Below are 21,257 nucleotides of genomic sequence, written 5' to 3'. Positions count from 1 at the left end.
GCCAGCAAACACAAGTGGACTAAACCCCATGTAAGGTGCTGGGGACACAGGGGTCAGACATGGGTCCTGCCCGTGAAGAAATGCAAGTCAAAGGGGAGAGGGATGCACGATCAGATCACAACAACGTCTGAGGACGGTGAAGGCAACACGGTTTTGGGAGTGAAGCGCTCAAAAATCAATACCGTAAAATAACGGCAAATCACTCATTTGGCTTTTATGATAATCCAGGCACTAGGCCAGCACTCCACACCAAGTTAACTCTATGAGGTACACAAATCACGGGCCCCGTTTTATAGTTTGAACAACTGAGGAGCAGCGAGGTTAAGTTCTGTGAGGATTAGGTCCAAGAGAATGTGGTTGCCAAGTCTGTGTTCTCCAACACGATGCAGACAGTGCCCCCACTACGATGCAAACAGTAGACACATAAGGCTTCTTCCTCGTAAGGGACCAAAACAGGCTGGGAACGCGGCTTCCGCGCCGGCCACAGCCACCATGCCAGACAATAAGGGTTGTAGAAGCCCAAGCTGTAGAGTCACCAGATCCCGTCACCACATGATCCTTCTAGACAGACTCTGGAGGCTCCAAAGTGACAGCTGGATGCAGGAAGTAGTTCACAGGAAACACATCTTTAATCCGAAGGTGCCGGACACATCCAGAAAAGCTAGATGGAAAAGGGGGCAAATTTTCCCACAGAAGAATGGGAAGCCGACACAATACAATTATGGATCTAAAACGATCTTCTCAGAACACCTTAACAAGCCCCTCACCGTAACAAATGATGAACAGAGGCTCACGGAGCCTGACAAAAATCACGGTTAATAGGAAACTGGAGATGCAAGAAGGGAAATTGAATTCCAGTCTGAGTGTTCCACCACGCTGTGATGAGTCTCAAACCTGCAATTCATCTGTTTATTTGACAAACGTTAATTGGGTACCCGCCACGGCCAGGAGCTGTGCCAAACCCCGGGGATTCAGCGAACCGAGGAACACAGTCCCAGCCCTCGAGAGCCGACAGGCTGTGAACTAAGTGCCAAAAAGAGAAAATACAAGAGAAAAGTCCTATGGCCACAAAGTCTGAGCAAGCAGCCCTTGTGAGATGCCCACGAGATTAGCCAAGAGCACGGGGCCTCAGTGTGTCCACATTTTGCCACAAGCCCAGAATGTCAATGGGAAAACGCAAAAACACACTGGGGCAACGAGAGCCAGTTACATGCCAGTAAACGCACACACGTTTCTTCTTCATTTCTACAGGAAACTACTATTCCAGTGCACGATGAACAACTGAAGATGAGCTTTCAGTAGCCAGGGTTTGGTCTTCAGACTCCTTCCATGCACCACTCATTGTACGTTCCTCTAGGAAACATTCAGTAACACGTCCCCACTTACGTGCTGGCTACGTGATTCCGGAAGAGTTACCCCACTATACAGTGAAGACACCACCAATCACCTGGCAAGGTCTGGGTAGGAGCCGGTGGGGGGCATGCAAACGTGCCATCCATGGGCCTTGTTGAGAGTAACAACACAGGTGGCTGCATAATAGCTAATGAAACTTTGGGGAGCCTGGGTGGTTCAGTCGGTTGGGCGTCCGACTTCGGCTCAGGTCATGATCTCACGGTCCATGAGCTCGAGCCCCACGTCAGGCTCTGTGCTGACAGCTCAGAGCCTGGAGCCTACTTCAGATTCTGTGTCTCCCTCTCTCTCTGCCCCTCCCCTGCTCATGCTCTGTCTCTCTCTGTCTCAAAAATAAATAAAAACATTAAAAAAAAAATTTCTTTTTTTTTTTTAAATAGCTAATGAAACTTCAAACTTCCAATTCAGTTCTCAAAATATACTGTGTATAGTAATTACATTTAAAAGCCAGCACCGCGGAGCCTGGGTGGCTTGCTCGGTTAAGCGTCTGACTCTTGATTTTGGCTCAGGTCACAATCTCACGGTTTGTGAGATCAAGCCCTGCATCGGGCTCTGTGCTGACAGCATAGAGCCTGGTTGGGAGTCTCTCTCTCTCTGCCCCTCCCCCACCCTCTCTCTCCTCAAATAAACAAACAATATTTTATTTATTTATTTATTTATTTAATTTTTTTTTTTCAACGTTTATTTATTTTGGGGACAGAGAGAGACAGAGCATGAACGGGGGAGGGGCATAGAGAGAGAGAGGGAGACACAGAATCGGAAACAGGCTCCAGGCTCTGAGCCATCAGCCCAGAGCCTGACGCGGGGCTCGAACTCACGGACCGCGAGATCGTGACCTGGCTGAAGTCGGACGCTTAACCGACTGCGCCACCCAGGCGCCCCTAACAAACAATATTTTAAATAAATTTAAAAAATAAAAGCAATTAGTATTTTCAAAAGCCAAGTAAACAAAACACAGTAGATGAAAGAAACGAGAGGCTGAAATAAAGGGCAAAGACTCTTATAATTCCAAGTTATAGCTAGAGAAAGGCACAGGTGCTACCGTCACCGGTTTCACAGGGCACTGTTTCTATTGGGGCATATTTACGCATCTTGAGAGAGAGAGAGCCGGAGTTGGGGGTGTGACCAGAAAGAAAGGGAAAAAGAGAATCCCAAGCAGGCTCCGCACATCAGCACCGAGCCCGACACAGGGCTCGAACTCACAAACTGCGAGATTGGGATCTGATCTTACAACTTAACCGACTGAACAACCCAGAGTTGCCCTACTGGGGCATTTTTGATGGTCACAACGAACTGACCTGCCCAAATGGAAAAGAACTCCTGCTGAGACACTGACCAAGGAAAGGGGTAAAGTGCCAGGCAGTAAACAGTTAACTGTAGGCTTTGAGGGCCAAGGGAGAAATTGAGGCTATTCTGCAGGTACTTATAAACCACTTAGTATATAACCATTTAAAAAAAGCAGCTGACTGCTCTGGGCCACCATGATTTACAGATGTCAGGTATAAAGGCAACAAAATAAGGTAAGAAATCCTCCTATCTTGATGGCATTAAAATACAAGAATATAAGACTACTGAGACAACTGAGGAGATTAGGATAGTATAGAAGTTAAATATCTAAAGCAACAAAATACAAATCTGAATTAAAATTATTTTCAGTTATATACATAAGCTTTGTGATACAATAGCACAAAGATCACTAATACATCGCCCAAATATGACCACCAGGAGGTACCTGTGAGGAGAGAAAAACTCAACATTTGCAAGTGTACATAACAGACCATCAGAGGGATACTGTTCACTCTTTACAGTACAAATTTTAAGAAAATAATGGAGAAAGGAAGTGAAAAGTATAGTTTTTCATAGAAGCTAACTTTGCCAGAGCAGGCAGAAGGTATCCAAACACCTGAAGGTGTTCCAAAAAACAAAACAAAAAAAACAACAAAAAACCCCCACACAAAGATGATGATTAAGGACCCAAATAAAGGGAAGAAGAGTTTTTGAAAATCTTTGTTAACTTGATAAAAATAGATTCATACATTTGCATGTTACTTCTAGCCCAAGACTTACTAAATATAAAATCACTGGCAGTTTTAAATAATCCATTGTCATTATATTAATAATAAGAGTAATTATAGGGGCACCTGGGTGGCTCAGACAATTAAGCATCTGACTCTTGGTTTCGGCTCAAGCCATGATCTTTTTGTGAGTTCCAGCCCCACATCAGGCTCTGTGCTGGCAGGGTGGAGCCTGCTTGGGATTCTCTCTCCCTGTCTGCCCCTCCCCCACTTGTATTCTCCCTGTCTCCCTCATATAAAAAATAAAAAAGTATAAGATTAACTATCAATCTGTAATTATGTAAACTCACCATGATCTGAACAATGGAATCAAGTTCAAAGAAAATACCACAGGGTATCCCGTTTGTCAGACTACAAAGAAGTATTAAAAAGCTCACCAAAAGTAAAATTTAAAAGTAGCTCTAAAATAAAAAATGAAAAATTAATACAGGATATGACTTCTATGCTGCTTTTAATTTTTCCCCTATGGAACAAAAAGGAATGTTACGATTTTGCTCCCCCTACCTCACACCATATACAAAGGTCAATTCCAGTCAAAATCTTGGACCTATATGTAAAAGATAAAAAACATTAAAGCTTCTTAAAGAAAACAGAGTATCTTCATAATCTTGAGATAGGAAGAGTTTTTTAAAAGAGGAAATAAAAAGCACTAACTATAAAAAGCAAAACTTTAGAAAAATTAAGAAACTCTGTACATAAAAAGACAACATTAAAAGAAAAAGGAAAAAGTCGCTTTTAAAGACTGAATGCTTGCACCCCTCCCAAATCCATATGTTGAAATCCTAATTCGCAATTTGATGGTATTAGGAGGTGGGGTCTTTGGGAGGTGATTAGGACAGGATCGTGGCCTCATGACTGAGATTAGCACCTTTATAAAAGAGACCGCAGACAGCTTCCTTGCCCTTTCCACCATGTGAGACACCATCTATGAACCAACAAGCAGGCCCTCACCAAACACTGAATCTGCTTGCACCTTGATCTTGGCCTTCTCGCCTCCAGAACTGTGAGAAATCTGTTGTTTATATAAACAGTACTCTGTTACAACAGCCCAAACTCATTAAGGCATGCATGCCCTGGGAGAAAATACTTTTTTTTTTTTTTTAATTTTATTTATTTATTTTGAGAGAAAGAGCACATGCACGAGGAGGGGAGGAGCACAAAGAGAGGGAGAGAGAGAGAATCCCAAGCAGGCTCTGTGCTGACAGCACAGAGCCTGACTCGGGGGTCAATATCACAAACCATGAGATCATGACCTGAGCCGAAATGAAGAGTTGGACGCTCAACCGACTGAGCCACCCAGGAGCCCCTGGGAGAAGACATTTTCAACACATAAATCCAACAAAGAGCTCCTATTCACAATTCATATCAGCAATTCCTATAAATCATAAGAAAAAAACAGATACCAACCTAAAAATAGGCAAGATTTATATGTAGAATCTTAAAAACAAACAAAGCAATATAAATGAACAAAATACAAACCAACCAACCTCACAGAGAGAGATCATTTTTGTGGTTACTGGAGGCAGAGCATGGAAGGAGGGAGGACAGCTGAAGATGGTTAAAAGGTACAAACGTCCAGTTATAAGATAACACTACTGAACAGTGTATTTGAAAGCTGCTGAGAGAGTAGAGCTTCAAACTTTCCTTTCTTTCTTTTTTTAGTATCTATATGAGATAACAGATGCTCGTTAAGCTTACTGTGGTGATCATTTCATAATATATGGAAGTCTAGTCATGCTGTACACCTTACACAGTGTTGCATGTCAATTATATCTCAATAAAACTGAATGAGAAAAATAAAAGCCAAAGATAATGAAAACAAAGAGGCAAGATTTGAGCAAGAACTTCACAATAAGGGGATACCCAAACTCACAACAAGAAAATGGAGAGGTGCTCAGCATCACTAGTCAACAGAGAACGACAAATTAAAACCACAACGATATATCATAATACCCCCACCAAAGGCTAAAATTAAAGACTTAACACTAGCAACCACTGGCAAGGATGTGGAGCAACGAAAACTCTCATTACTTGGTGAGACTATAAACCAAAATAACCACTCTGGTCAACTGTATGGCATTAGCTACCAAAGCTAAATATACGGGTACATACAATCCAGTAATCCCACTCCTGAGTGCCTCTGTCTGCCAAAAACCAAGTATGTGAATACTCGTAGCAGCTTGCTTTGAATGCCTGAACCTAGCAACAGCTCAAATGCCCATAAAGAGTAGAACATACAAGTTTTGGTATTTTCCTCCAAAGAACTATGCAGCATGAAAAAGAATACGCTGCTGCCATATGTAAAAACAAAGATGCATTTCATAGATGTAATGATGGGAAAGGCATCAGATATAAATGAGTACATGCTGCAAAATTCCCATTTTATGAAGCTGAAAAGCAGGCAAAACTGATCTATGGTGACAGACATAAGGGGGTGGGGGACATCTCTTGAGATGATGGTAGGATTAACTAAAAAGAAGCATAGAAGAGCTAACAAGTGCTCGAGCAAAAATCTTGATCTTGATGGTAGCCAAATGTGCATATTCACATAAAAATGTCATTAAGCCAGACACTTCAGGTCTATGTGTGCACTCTGCCCAATACCTCCACGGAACACAACTGGTCCCCTTTGATTACCAATCCCACTTTAGAAAATTTATCCTGCAGACTTTCTATTAAATGTGCAAAATAATATCGTGCACGGCAATTACTAGAAACAAAAGAGAGGAATACCTAAATAAATCACGGTAGGGGCATAAATAATATTCAACAGTAAAAAAGAATGAGGAAGATATAGAAAGATTTCTGAAAGGAGATTTAGTAGAGTGATTAAGAACACAGATTTCTGGACTCTGAATTCAAATCTCAATTGCGACACTAACTTTATCAAGTTGGGCGGTGCTTAACCTCGCTATGCCTCAGGTTCTCCATCTGTCAACTGGGGGTAATGATAATAGTATTAGACCTTGTGAGGTAGCTCTGATCACCAAATAAGTTGATGCATGCAAAGACTTCAGAAGAATGCCCAATACATGAGCACTTAATGAAAATTAGCCACCAGAATCATATCATCCTAAGGTATCATCATAAAGATATCTTTATTATAAGATAAACTGTTCCATGGACATCATCATCATCATCATCATTAGATACATAGAAAAAAAGCATGGCCTGAAACAACATCTGTAGCATGCAGCCTTCATGTAAAAATGGAAGAAAAGAGGACTACCTATTCATTTTGTTTCAACATACATGAACATCTCTTCAACAATAGGAAAGAAACTTTTATTAGTGACAGGTTACCTACTTTGTGCAGAATGACTGTGATGGGGGAGAGGGGTGGAGGTCAAGTTTTCACTCTACGTTAATGTGCAGAAATAATCAAAACATTTGATCTGTGTGAATGTAGAACCTATTTAAGAATTATAAAGAAAAAAAACCCAACAGTGCTAATGTTCACGTTCAGTTATAGAGTAGACAAAGCTGTAGTTTGCTTTCATTCAGCAAGTTTTATACAAACAAAGATTCAAACCTGCACTAGAAAGACGTAAAAACAAATGAATACTCTTTAGTTTCATGTATTTCTGTGTGAATATGGTAACAAAAAGGAATCAAGTCACTGAGGTTATTACACATCTTTATGCCTATCACCGACTAAAGTATTAAGTGCTATGTAAATTGTCTGACCCTACTCATCACCTCCTGGCTATTCAGGTTTTTTTGTCTCCTACTCACCCCAACTTCTAGGAATCTTCCTGCCTCAATTCCTATTTTTCGGATCATATAATTCCAACAAACCCAATTTCTATGTAAGTTTTTTCTCTCCCATCAAGACTGAGGATAGACATGATTGGTTACCACAGGACATCTACTAAATCAAACTACGGTATCTATTCCAGATTTGCAAACCAATATATTCTTTCTGTCTCATTTTTTTAAATACAAAGTTATTTAAAACCAGATCAGAAAAAAGATTTTTAATGCCGAATTAGGAATTTAGATTTTCTATATAAAGCCATGTATTTTAAGACAGTTTTCAAGAAAAATAGGATTTTATCTATTATTCAAAACAGTGTCAGGTAAGGAAAAAAGATGCTGCCTTCCATTATTTTGAAGACACCACTTTTATCTTAGACATATATTTACTTAAGAATAGGTATAATTTAATTAGCTCTGCCTTTATGTTTAATTAGCAACTCTAAAAATCCCATATACTAACTTTATTATAATTTTGTCAATAATTTCAGATATATTTCACTTTGCAGCCTCTAGATGGCACAGTTATATTTTTAAAAAGCAAAAGAAAGGGATATTCTGTGAAAATAGAAAAATATCTCAATACTGTATTTTAGCTTTAAATAAGAACTGTGTATTACATTTTTTAAAAGATGAAAAGCATGAAAGATAAAATAGCTTATTCTTTCTAGAAAAGGATTATACCAATTTAGTTTAGAAGAACAACTAAGGAAGTTAAAAATAGATGCTTTAAACTAGTATTAAGTAAAAATAAAAGTTCCACACGTACAGTATCATGTCATTAACAGTGAAGCTTATAAAATGCCTTTTGTGTGTTTTGTTTCATTTATTTTACCCAACTTTTTCTGATTATTATATAAAGTTCAGACAATGCTGTATCTCTAGTATTTTTCCTCCAGTACTTTCTAGTTTCATGTTATTTTGAATCAAAACCTCAATGACAACACTTTCAAAGTGAAAGAAAATGCTTCATACGTTAATTAATGCTTCATGCTTTAATGTGAAAGGTTACTACAAAATAATAAAATGTGAACTTACAGACACCAGACTTACAGACATCAAACATCTTCTATTTGTCAGAAGCCTAAACTTATCAACAAGAACCATGCACAAGAAAAGGATCAATGACTTAAACAAATATGGCTGAGTCTGACGAGTGTAGACTCTATCCACCGTCAGCCAAGCTAAATAACCCACATATTAATGGAGGTCACCAAAAGACCATCTTTACGCCCTGCTGAACAATATAGTCACTCCTCTACGTGTCTGACCAGCTGCTGGGTAAGTATATGCTTAGCAGAGGTACAAAGAAAAAAACAAAAAAGGAGTTCAGGAAAATTTATCCTACTTCAAGCTTGCTTCAAGATCACTTCTAGTGGTAAATGCACATTTGTTAAGAAAAGAAGAATTTACAAAAATTAAGATATATCATGTTTCGGCGTGCCTGGGTGGCTCAGTCGGTTAAACATCCGACTTCAGCTCAGGTCATGGTCTCACGGCTCATGAGTTCAAGCCCCGCGTCGGGCTCTGTGCTGACAGCTCAGAGCCTGGAGCCTGTTTCAGATTCTGTGTCTCCCTCTCTCTCTCTGCCCTCCCCTGCTCGTGCTTTGTCTCTGTCTCAAAAATAAATAAACATTAAAAAAAATTTTTTTTTAAGATCTATCACGTTTCGAGATCACTCAGCTTTGATAAAATATTGTCTAGATAACAGATTCAGAGCTGGGGGCAGGAACATAAACATAAGCTTCCTCACTCCCAGGCTGGTCCTGTATGACTTCCTGGAAATGCCTTTCAGATTCGTAAGCAATTCCTTCTACTGTTCTCCAAATCCATGTGTACTCCTCCATTTATATACTGTAATATAAAAAATATAAATAGCATGGCTAATTTCATAATTATCAGCTCAGGAATCCGACTCACTTAGGTAAGTCACAATAATAAGACCTGTTCCTACACATTCATATACACATTGATATACATCCATACATTTTAGTTTCTCTGAGACTAAAGAAACTGGCTACCAAAGACTGACAGGTAGGAACAGTGGTAAGTAACAGAAAACAACAGCAGCTTGATTAGCATTAAAAGTGAAAAGGCCTTAACTGTGTCAATACCGTCAGTTACAGTCACTGAACAGAAACTGCCACTGTTACTCTAAATTGAAGAGTCTAAAAATTATGATGTATAGTGGAAGAAGGTGCGAGATGGCAAAAAAGGAAAATCCCTCACTATCCACTGTGTATCTCGGGGCAAATGAGTCACTCTTTCCTTGAAGAGTTAGACTGCATAGACCCAAATGTCTCCAAATTTTCAGAAGGTTAAAGTTCAGTTGAACTGTCTCACTTATAAAGTTTACTGAAAATCCCTGTAACCAAATTCAATCCCACACACTGCATTTTGTAGTAACTTAATTTCCCTTTAAACTCAGAATTACACCACGTATCACCCCTTAACTATAGGTAACAATTTATGTTAAAAGTTCTTTTTAGGGGCGCCTGGGTGGCGCAGTTGGTTAAGCGTCCGACTTCAGCCAGGTCACGATCTCGCGGTCTGTGAGTTCGAGCCCCGCGTCAGGCTCTGGGCTGATGGCTCGGAGCCTGGAGCCTGTTTCCGATTCTGTGTCTCCCTCTCTCTCTGCCCCTCCCCCATTCATGCTCTGTCTCTCTCTGTCCCAAAAATAAATAAATGTTGAAAAAAAAAATTTAAAAAAAAAAAGTTCTTTTTAAAAAATCTTCATTTAACTACGCATAGGGAAAAAAATGAGGAAATTTAGTGTTTATGTGCATAAAGTTAATAACTGCCGTACCATTAAAACTGCATAGTTACTAAGGGAGTTGCACTGCATGGTGGTGATATTTTCATCCGAGTAGAGTATATAGCACCCATCTGACTTCCAGCCTCCTTGTCCGTTCAGCAAATCGAAATCCCACTGGGCGGCCACAGCATCTGCTCCATGCGCGATTCGACGCAGTGTCACATTAACAGGGATGTGGTGGGTATCTACATTCACACCATCTGGAGGAAACGGGAAATAACAATATTTCTGAAACAAACTTCATAAACAATAAAATGTCAGCTTACACTATAATGGGTACTCTGCAGTGTCTTTTTTCACTAGTGACTCATTAAAATGAGAAGGAACAGAATTAAGCACTTTTAGGTACAGTGTATCATTAAAGTCACATTGTCCAGCAACTCCACGGTAACATATGCCTACGTAACAAACCTATTTTGGTGAGGATCACTGGGGTAACCACCGTACGCCGTTTTCCATCATCGGCCAAATTTGTTGAATTCCCAGTGGCTGGGAAAAGCTTTCCGTTGCGGAACGCGAGGAGTTGAAGCTTGTAGAGAGAGTCATCAGTTGGTCTGACCTCCCTTTTTTGCTTTGGTGAGAAAAGGGAAGGAGGAAGCTGAATGGAAGCTTCCACGATAGTATTCTGAATACACAGAAAAACAAAAGCAAAGAAAGGTTGCCACATTAGCACGCAGAAACCAGGAAGAATATTTTAGACAGCTACAAATGTTTCCTATTTGTATATGAACCATTTCTTAAAATGTATACATATGAAATTTAATAGTTAAAACAACTTATTGGTTAAGTGAAGTATCTGAACACCACACAAAAGCACAGAGGAAAAGAAGCATAGAAGAAAGAGAAATGGGAACTATAGTTCAAAGAGTTGAAGTAGTAAATAAGGAATTATTTCCAACTACAAAGTGAATTTTCCCATGGTAACACATACTGCTGAAGTCGATGCATCAAACCGATCAGGGATCTCAGTGATCACTCTTTGCATCAATTTTATAATGATCAATTACAGAAATAAGCACCAATGCAGCATATCACAAATCTGAGTTTAATTAATTTGGACTTACGGAACTCTAAAGGTGATTTATGACGGATTCGAACTGTCAAACAACAACAAAAAAAAGAGATTCTACAGACTTAATAGAAATAGATTCAAACAAACTCTCATTTTAGCAGAAGTATCCCTGAGACTAAGAAACACATCCTGTTGGAAAAAACACAGTAACAAATAGAAGAGCTAGTAATGCTGTCTCATCGTGGAGTGTTTTATAGGATTTTTAAATTATAAATTATTCGGCATTCAATAAAAAATAAATTCATATGCCAGGCAGACAAATAATTAACCATCTGAAAAAAATCCCTATTTTAAGAATTTATCACAAAGTTTTTCTCTTGGCATCAATCTCTCTCCAATCCAATGTCCACACTATCAACAGAATTTCCTCTTAAGAAATACATCTCAGGGGGCGCCTGGGTGGTTCAGTCGGTTGAGCGGCCGACTTCGGCTCAGGTCATGATCTCGCGGTCCGTGAGTTCGAGCCCCGCGTCGGGCTCTGTGCTGACAGCTGAGAGACTGGAGCCTGTTTCAGATTCTGTGTCTCCCTCTCTCTGACCCTCCCCCATTCATGCTCTGTCTCTCTCTGTCTCAAAAATAATAAATAAACATTAAAAAAAATTAAAAAAAAATACATCTCAGGGGCGCCTGGGTGGCTCAGTTGGTTACGTGTTGGCCTCAGCTCGGGTCATGATCTCATGGTTCACGAGTTCGAGCCCTCTCTCTCTGTCTCTCCCCCGCTCACACTCTCTCTCTCAAAAATAAATAACATTAAAAATTAAAAAATATATATACATCTGACCTTGTTATTTTATTTTATTTTATTTATTTTTTTTTTTTAATTTTTTTTTTTCAACGTTTATTTATTTTTGGGACAGAGAGAGGCAGAGCATGAACGGGGGAGGAGCAGCAGAGAGAGAGGGAGACACAGAATCGGAAACAGGCTCCAGGCTCTGAGCCATCAGCCCAGAGCCCGACGCGGGGCTCGAACTCACGGACCGCGAGATCGTGACCTGGCTGAAGTCGGACGCTCAACCGACTGCGCCACCCAGGCGCCCCTGACCTTGTTATTTTAAAGAACACCTTGGCTCTCCAACGTTTAGGGAACACTGCCCCCAATTGTAAGTACATCATATAATTCGGCTAAAATCTACATCTCAAATTCATCTTCTAAAATCCCCTGTATCTCCACCTTGAATTTTTCGATCTTCAAGACTTCATATGTGTTTTATGCCACTGTGTGTGCTGTACGTGCCTGGACCCCTTGCTGAAATGCTCTACCATTTTTTGTCTGGCCAGCTCTTGAACTGGGCAAATCTGATTTCTAGCAAGATCAAAGATGGGTCAGGGTTAAGAGCGGTTGACAGCCAGGAGAAAGACATCCTTAAAACGGGGCTTTTTTGGATGATTAATTACAGGACTCCCTATCACACTGCTTTTCCAGTTAGCTGCTCCCTCTTGTGGCCTCATGCGGGATTCAGCACACACATCTCATTGCTAATATGTGCGCTTTTCACAGTGTAACTCACTGTCTGCCCCTTTAACCAGAGTAGCAGGATTTTTGAGTACAGATAATCTCCCTTATGTTTCTGGACCCTCTACACTAATAATAGTTCCTGGCACTTGTATTGGTAAAAGTAACCCATCGTTTGTAAAACTAACGAAAGTCTGTGTGGCATGATTGTATTTTTAAAAAAGGATCTATTTAAATAAGCAAGTGATTAAAATTAGTTTTTAACTGCTGTGCTTAGAACAATCTTGGAGCACACTGGACACACACAAATGTCTGTTGAATAAAGTATTTTGAAAAGTTTGAATACTGGAAGTTTGAATATTTCTTTTGAATTGGAGATGCCAAGAAGGTATTTGGTAGAAATACTCTAAGAGGGGCACCCGGGTGGCACCATCGGTTAAGCGGCCGACTTAGGCTCAGGTCATGATCTCACAGTTCATGAGTTCAAGCCCCGTGTCGGGCTCTGTGCTGACAGCCTGGAGCCTGTTTCAGATTCTGTGTCTCCCTCTCTCTGTTCCTCCCCTGCTCATGCTCTGTCCTCTCTCTCTCTCAAAAATAAACAAACATTAAAAAAAAAAAAGAAATATTTTGCCTAAGAAAAATACACAAAAAGGTTTCTACTGTTCTCACTTAAAAATATAACCTGATAGGGGCGCCTGGGTGGCGCAGTGGGTTAAGCGTCCGACTTCAGCCAGGTCACGATCTCGCGGTCCGGGAGTTCGAGCCCCGCGTCAGGCTCCGGGCTGATGGCTCAGAGCCTGGAGCCTGTTTCCGATTCTGTGTTTCCCTCTCTCTCTGCCCCTCCCCCGTTCATGCTCTGTCTCTCTCTGTCCCAAAAATAAATAAACGTTGAGAAAAGAATTTCTTTAAAAAATATATATATATATAACCCGATAGAGAAACAACGTTTCTTATAAATTCACTCGCTAATCTAGTAAATTTCTACTATGTATGTAACTTTATCTTAAATAGGTGTGCAGAAAAAAGGGAAATACATCAACAGATCGATTAGTTAAAAGGTCAAATTCCTGATAAAGCGTTACATACTGGACATTTATTAAAACTTGAGAACTATAAAATTCAATAATATAGTTTTGTTGTGAACACAAAATGACTCAAAAAGCACAGGTCTCTGAGTAAGCATTACTTATGGTATATCAAATTAATTTTAAAAAGAAGACATACTGACATTTTCTGAAAGAGCTGAAAAAAAGGAAATGACATCTATAATTTCTAGCAGTGAGAAAATGTTTTCTATCCAAGTTTAAACTTGTAAAACCATCCAAACAACAGCAAATAATAAAAACTCAGAGGAGTAAGAACAGATCGTTGACAGATGAAAGCTACATATTCAAGGCTGTATATACTGTAGCTTCTGAAATATCCTTTAAAGTCCAATAAGGAATATTGTTAAATATTATTACAGGTGACCTGGGATGGAGAGGGGACGGTTAGGGGTGCCCAAAAAGCTATATCAGAATGCCTGGATTTTTATAGGAAGAATATAATATTCGTATATTTAATTTCCTTAAAAGAAGTGATCACTTATTATGGCAAAGCTGTAAATCTAATGAAAACAATCACTGAGAAACACTCATTTGTTACATTTACCATGATTTTTACCTTTTGCCGCTGTCATTCCATTTAACCCTCTGTTCATTTTTCAATGTATGGATTGCAGCAATAGAAAGATATACACATGGGCAATTAGAGCTAATAAATTAGAAAAACCTCTCTTAAAACCCTTTGGGAAATACCGTATATGTTTTTGGCGTCTAATTTTTATTACTGCGGATCATATGCCAACCCTGGGGAAAAGAACATAGGATCTGAAATAAGAAACCAGGATACGGGTCCCAGCCTCACCACTTAGTGGCCACTTAACACTGCACAATTTTGTTTATACTCTCTGGGTCTCATCTGTCACAGGCAGCTAATGATCCTTCTAACAAACGGTTGTAAGGACCGCATGGGATCATGACCATGACAAGCATAAGAGGCCACATCACTGTGGGTGGTATTTTTATTACTCTTACTACTGCAGTGTGGCGAATGGTTATCTGGAGTCTGGGGAAACAGAAAATGTCTTCAAGTAACTGACTTCCCAGCAATAATCTAGAACCTCATCATATTTTGACTTCTACAATTCACTTTTAGTATTAATTTCAATACTAAAAATCGACCAAATATGAACACACATAAAATTAATGTTATCACAGAGCTCTTACTATTGTATTGGCAAAATTCATGTATATTTCCCTATTTACAAGATATTAAGTCAAGAAGAACGTTAAGTATCATAAAGGATGTCAACTCCAATACTTCCATTGGATCTTAACATCTTTCCTTATGAAACAACCGGAACGTCTGCCACTGTGTAATTAGCAAGTTAAAATTTTCTGAAATCCTAACTTTGTTCATTTCTGCGGAATTCTAACACAAATTTGAATAAGTCAGAGAGCCACTACCTGCCTTAAAACAAGAAAATACTAATTGATTCATACTGTCTTAACTATCTACTCCCTTGATTTTAAAAATAGATATGATACACTCCAATTTTTTTGTGAATAATTAGTTATTAACTGCATACCACTTTTTGATTATCTCACTGCTAAAGATTAACAGGAATTATGTTTGACTTCAGAATCAAGTTTTTATTAACTGACTTTCCTTGCTAATTAAGCTTTGGCTGTTAAATTTTATTCAACAGTATTTACTGGGTATCTTGTTACTCTGTATTGGGCACTGTGCAGGGTCTGGAGATAAACAATGAATAAGCCACGGACACTAACTCAAATATTGATAATCGAACAGGGGAGAGATAACAACAATAAAACAATAATAAGAACTAACATTTATTAAGGGCTTACTCTGTGCTGGACACTACTGTAAATGTCTACATATTTGCCTCCTTTAATCCTCCAAGTAACCCTTTGACTTAGCTACTGTTTCCTGACGCCTATGTAACAAATGAGGAACTGACATTCAGAGAAGTGAAGGTGCTTGCTCAAGTTTGCACAGCTGTTAAGTTAGGGAGCAGAAAGACAACGTCTGGCTGCAGAGACCAAATTCTTTGTCACCATATCCCATGGCTTCTCAGTCTAACTCAGCTCACCATAGTATCAGCTTTGAATTATTCTGGAGAACAGACGAAGCACTATGGAACAAACAGGCGGTGATGAATTCTCAGGAAGAGAAGGAAGGTACAATTTGCATGGAGTCTTAGAAACAGAGTAGCAAGGCTTTCACCAGGCAGAAGAGGGAAAGGGGGCAGAAAGGCTGGTGTGGAAAGTTAGAGAACTTCAGTTGGGGTCTCAGACGAGGGAAATATGGGATGTGCAAGAAAAACTGATTTCTAAATTCCAGTCAAGCAAAGTTTAAAGAACCAATTCTTCCAGACTACATTACAACTGAATTCAAAACACCAGCAATTCCTAAAAGCTCTTAGCAGATTATCGAAAAACAGATACTGTTGGGTGAGCTAATATAATCTGTTATGGCACCGACAGGAGAAGGAAGCATTTGGTTAAGAAAAAAGAACAGATGTGGTGCTGTAAGTGTCCAAGGACAGCTAATTCAGTCTCCACCTGGCCGGCCCGCATTGGTGCTCACTGGTGACTCGAGCACTCTGCCCTCAAGCAAGCTTCAGCCTCCCGTGTAGGAGGTGAGAAAACCATTTGGCCCCTGTGTGTAACATGCAATGACAAAGAGATGCGCAGAGTGCGACAAAGTACGAAGGAGAAATAAAGGAGATAAGGGTGGGAGAGGACAGACAGGACGGTATTAGGGAAGATTTCTTGAAGGCAATATTTCTGCATGCACAACCAAATTGCAGAGAAGGGGAAGGGGAGGAGCCAGGAATCCTAGCAGAAGAATTAGCATGAGACTGGCCTAAGAGGCTGGGAGAGGAACCATGGGGGGGTTGGTTGGTAGTGGACAGAAGAAAGGAGGCAGGAAGAAAGATGGGGCAGGAGGGCACATAAATGCCAGAGGATGAAGCTCCCTGGCAGCCAGCCTCCAGAGAGACATGAAGAGTATTTATCAGAGGAGACGCGAGGTCAATTTCCATGTTGGGTAGATCCAGGGATAATGCTAGTAACAACCTTAACCGCGTGAAATGACACAGACACGGACAACTTGAGCAGCCTCTGCAAACAGGAAGACTCCTGGAGACCCTCTGCTCTGCGGCCCTGGAACTTGTTACTAAAGGGTGGACAGACTAGGAGGTGTTCCCAGAAGGCCCAGCAGGGCTGAGGAGCCGCTCAGGGAACTGGCACGACAGCTCTCTGGCAGAGGGTAGGAAAGTATTTCAGTACTTTACTGTTATGGATGAATTGCTACATGCTGGCTGAATGCCAGCCCTAGAGAGACAATCTATATAAGGAGGATGGATTTTTAAGGAAGAGCCTGTTGACCCAAAGACTAAAGAGGAAGCCACAACGGTTTGGGTAATCTAGAAGTCCAAACCAGGCTGTGATGGTAGTAAAGACAGAAGGACAGCGATTGAAGAAATACATAAAAAGCAATTCAAGAAGCTCCTATTGCTAACGGAAAACTTCCTTGTTATAGGTTTAACTTTGTATGTTAGCATATTCTCCCATTCAAAGGTATATACATGGTATCTAGTTCGTATACGAACAAGGCTTTAAAAAAAAAAGAAAAAGACATGCGTAAAGAGTAAAAACCGCCCTAGTGTAAAGTTACAAATGTAAAGTTAGTTTCCTGTTAAAGTCTAAAGCATTTTGCTCTGTTGACGTTACAATTTTTAACTAATTTTGTGTCACGAAGGACAGACTCCCTTTTCACTCGGTTTAATCATGTCCACCAAAGAAGCATGAATAATAGTGCAATGTGTCCTTGGTTTCTGGCCACAGATGATCTTAAAAGGATAGAATAGTATGAAATTGACAAATCTGAGTGTGTTCATTTAAAGCTTTCGACTTTGGCAGGTAGAAACTCTCCTTACCCAGAGGGGTAGCTTGTGAAATTGATGAAATGTAGGGTTTCATCATTTGTAATCCCTTTCTACCAGCTCTGATCATCTAAGATAGAAGGGTTCATCAATTTTAAGTGCTCCTCAAAGGCACATGCCTTTCTCTCTCGGGTGTGTGTGCGATGCTGTTTCTCTGCCTTCTGTGGTATGTTTTACCAATGAAAAACACAACAAGGAAAGGAACAGGTCTGCAGAAGCAATGCTGGGTGCATTGAGTACCCACACAGAACCAAGAGTAACAAATAAATCTTGCGAATTTTCCTCTGAGTATATTATATCAAGTAAATATATTATCATTAGACATTCTGGCCTGGTTGAGATTGTCCTGGGAAGTGGGGGAAGTTGGACTGCTTCTAAATTCAGCAAGCTGGCTCTCCTTATGGAGGTCACCAATAGCAAGGTGTAACAAAATACATTAATTTTCTTTCTTTTTTCTTCTTTTCTTTGTTTTCTCTTTTCTTTCTTTCATTCAATATTTACTAAGTGCCCATATTCATTCATTCATTCATTCATTCAATATTTGCTGAGTGCCCATATTCATTCATTCATTCAATATTTGCTGAGTGCCCATATTCATGCATTCATTCATTCATTATTTACTGAGTGCCCACATTCATGCATTCATTCATTCATTCAATATTTGCTGAGTGCCCATATTCATTCATTCAATATTTACTGAGCGCCCATATTCATTCATTCATTCAATATTTGCTGAGTGCCCGTATTCACTCATTCATTCATTATTTAATGAGTGCCCATATTCATTCATTCATTCAATATTTACTGAGTGCCCATATTCATTCATTCATTCACTCAATATTTACTGAGTGCCCATTTTCATTCATTCATTCAATATTTACTGAATGCCCACAATGTACCAGAACACCTAACACCTATTTGATCAATTACTATGCAGCCATTAAAGTGAATGGAATATTGTTTATGATATAATTCAGGGACAAGCCAGAAACAAAGAAAGTCCTGTGTCATTAAAATCCACAGACAACACAGCTACACGTGGCCACGCAAAGCTAAATGAAAAAAATGTGGTTTCATCAGGGTGTTAGACTTGGACCTCCACTATTTGCTTCAATGTAGTCTTAATGAAACACACCTAAACCCCAAATTTTAAAACTCAATAAAAATGCTTTTCATTTTGCTTGCTGCAATAAAACACACATTTTCTGAAGACAGATCACATGTTTGCACTTCTTTGCCAAAACTCTTGATATACAGCTTGCCTGATTAAATGCCCAATCTCAAGGCTGGCTTTTCCATTAGGTCCAAGAGGCACAGAGCCAAGGACACACAATACTTTCAGGAGGTCTACGAAATGTTCTCATGTCTTTAAAATCAGGAGCATAAAAATGAACTTTCAGGTCAAAGAAAATGTTCTAATATGTATTAATATATTCATCTTTTTACCAGTGCAGTCATAAAATATAATTTTGATATTTTTGTATGGAGACGGGGTCCAAAGGGCAAAAGTGTCTAGGCCCATGAGAGGCATTACATGTCCCTTCCTGGTCTGAATTTCTTTCAAAACAACAGCAAAAAACAATACCAATACCTACCCTACCCCCAAAATAACTTCTGATTAGGTGATTCTTCAAAGCAAACCATTTTGAGTATTCTAACCTAACAATAAAGAGTCTTAAATGCTTATAGAATGTAACATACCTTTAGGGCCAGACTTGAGAACGTATTTGAAACATTGCACTTAAAGCTCAGTTGCTTATCCAGGTTTCCATCTGGATCCCGCCTCCCATACTCAGAGAGGCCTGTCCGGTCAGAGGCTGCTACCTTCTGGAACACGGTACACGTCATCCCAGTGAAGCCAGCAGCCTTGATGACATAAGCTTCCAGAGCAATATTGGGTGAATACTTCAAAAGTCAAAGAGGAGTTATGAAAGATTTACAGCATGAGGGAAAAGCACTTTCAAAGAGTCTTCAAACACAAAACACTGTACATAAGCTAGAGGCAAAAAGCTCAAGTTCTTACATAACAAAGACACTATGCAGGTAACTGGCACATAAAAAAAGATGCTGGAAACAAAAGGATATCCTAATCTAGAAAAATACCAACTGAGGAACATGCTTCGTGGGATGGAGCCCCACAGCGGGCTCTACACTGACAGTGTGGAAGCCTGCTTGGGATTCTCTCTCTTCCTCTTTCTCTGCCCCTCCCCTGCTCGTGCTCACTGTCTCAAAATAAATAAACTTTTAAAGAAAAGAATTAAAATAATAAATAAAATAGGGACACCTGGGTGGTTCAGTTGGTTAAGTGTCTGACTTCAGCTCAGGTCATGATCTTGCGATTTGTGGGCTCGAGCCCCATGTCAGGCTCTGTGCTGACAGCTCGGAGCCTGGAGCCTGCTTCGGATTCTGTGTCTCCCTCTCTCTCTGTCCCGCCCCTGCTCACACTCTGTCTCTCTCAAAAATAAACATTAAAAAAAATGTTTAAAAAATAAAATAAAATAATAAATAAACTTTAAAGAAAAGTGTGTCTTATAAAAAAATCAGCTAGAGAAATCAGTGGACTCGCTTAGTAACACAAGAGGAGTGCTGGGGTTTGGGAAATACACTTTCAAAAGCTGCCTTGTTCTAAGGCGCCTGGCTGGCTCCGTCGGTAGAGCATGTGACTCTTGATCTTGAGATCATGAGTCTGAACCCCAAGTTGAGTGCAGAGATTACTTAAAAAGAAACTTAAAAAAAAAAAAAGGCAAGGTCCCATTTTAAGTCCCATGTATGGCCAAAGTCCTCTTTTGCAATTTTTTTTAAGCGTAAAACTTATGTGCAAGGTGTGTAAAATCTATCAGGAAGATAAAATACAAATTAAAAAATATAGAAGGCAAAGTAGAATGTGCCAAGCACCATATGTATGGAAGAAAAGAATTGGTGCTCCCTCAAATATTCAAGACTAACAAATTTTTGCATTAGCTTTTGCAACCCAGATGCCACACTGTGAAAACTCTTACTAAATTCGATTGCATTTTTTTAAGCTTATTTATTTTTGAGACAGAGAGCAGGGGAGGGGCAGAGCGAGGCACAAAATCCCAAGCAGGCTCCGCAATGTCAGCGTAGAGCCCAACGTGGGGCTTGAACCCACAAACCGTGACATCATGACCTGAGCTTAGAGCAAAAGTTGGATGTTTAATCGACTGAGCCACCCAGGTGCCCCCAACTGTGTTTGTTAACAAAGTATGTTCCATTTTTTTGTTGACCAAAGACACAAATAATTAAGACAAATATGTGAAACCTCAGTTGAAAGGAAGAAAACACCCATTTTTGAGGTGCCCTGTAAGCTGTATCATTTGATAAGTAGATGCACAATTTCCGGGAACCTTTCCTACCCTTTGAAATGGAGGACAGGCTGCCTGGTGGGGGTGCTCAGGTGGTTTAGCGTCCAACTTCAGCTCAGGTCATGATCTCACGGTTCATGAGTTCAAGCCCCACATCAGCTCTATGCTGACAGCTCAGCTCAGAGCCTGGAGCCTGCTTCAAATTCTGTGTCTCCCTCTCTCTCTCTGCCCTTCCCCCACTTGTGCTCTGTATCTCTCTCTCAAAAATAAATAAAAAGCATTAATGTAAAACTAAAAAATAAAATAAAATAAAATAAAATAAAATAAAATAAAATAAAATAA

The 21,257-nt window shown here is 39.8% G+C and overlaps 1 protein-coding gene across 1 annotated transcript in view; it reads right to left on the bottom strand.

Moving 5' to 3' along the window:
- The window catches only part of ADGRA3 (adhesion G protein-coupled receptor A3), a gene marked incomplete at its 5' end in the record, with an annotated part of 135,875 nt that overhangs the window by 16,280 nt on the left and 98,338 nt on the right, over positions 1-21,257 (bottom strand). The window contains 3 exons of the mRNA XM_040493661.1: positions 10,048-10,256; positions 10,468-10,681; positions 19,294-19,497. Coding sequence (XP_040349595.1) covers positions 10,048-10,256; positions 10,468-10,681; positions 19,294-19,497 — 627 coding nt within the window. The remainder of the gene's footprint in view (positions 1-10,047; positions 10,257-10,467; positions 10,682-19,293; positions 19,498-21,257) is intronic.

Source organism: Herpailurus yagouaroundi, unplaced genomic scaffold (assembly GCF_014898765.1).
Source record: "Herpailurus yagouaroundi ecotype Mexico unplaced genomic scaffold, PumYag 28, whole genome shotgun sequence".
NCBI classification, from domain to species: domain Eukaryota; kingdom Metazoa; phylum Chordata; class Mammalia; order Carnivora; family Felidae; genus Herpailurus; species Herpailurus yagouaroundi.
This window is presented reverse-complemented; position numbering and strand designations above follow the sequence as displayed.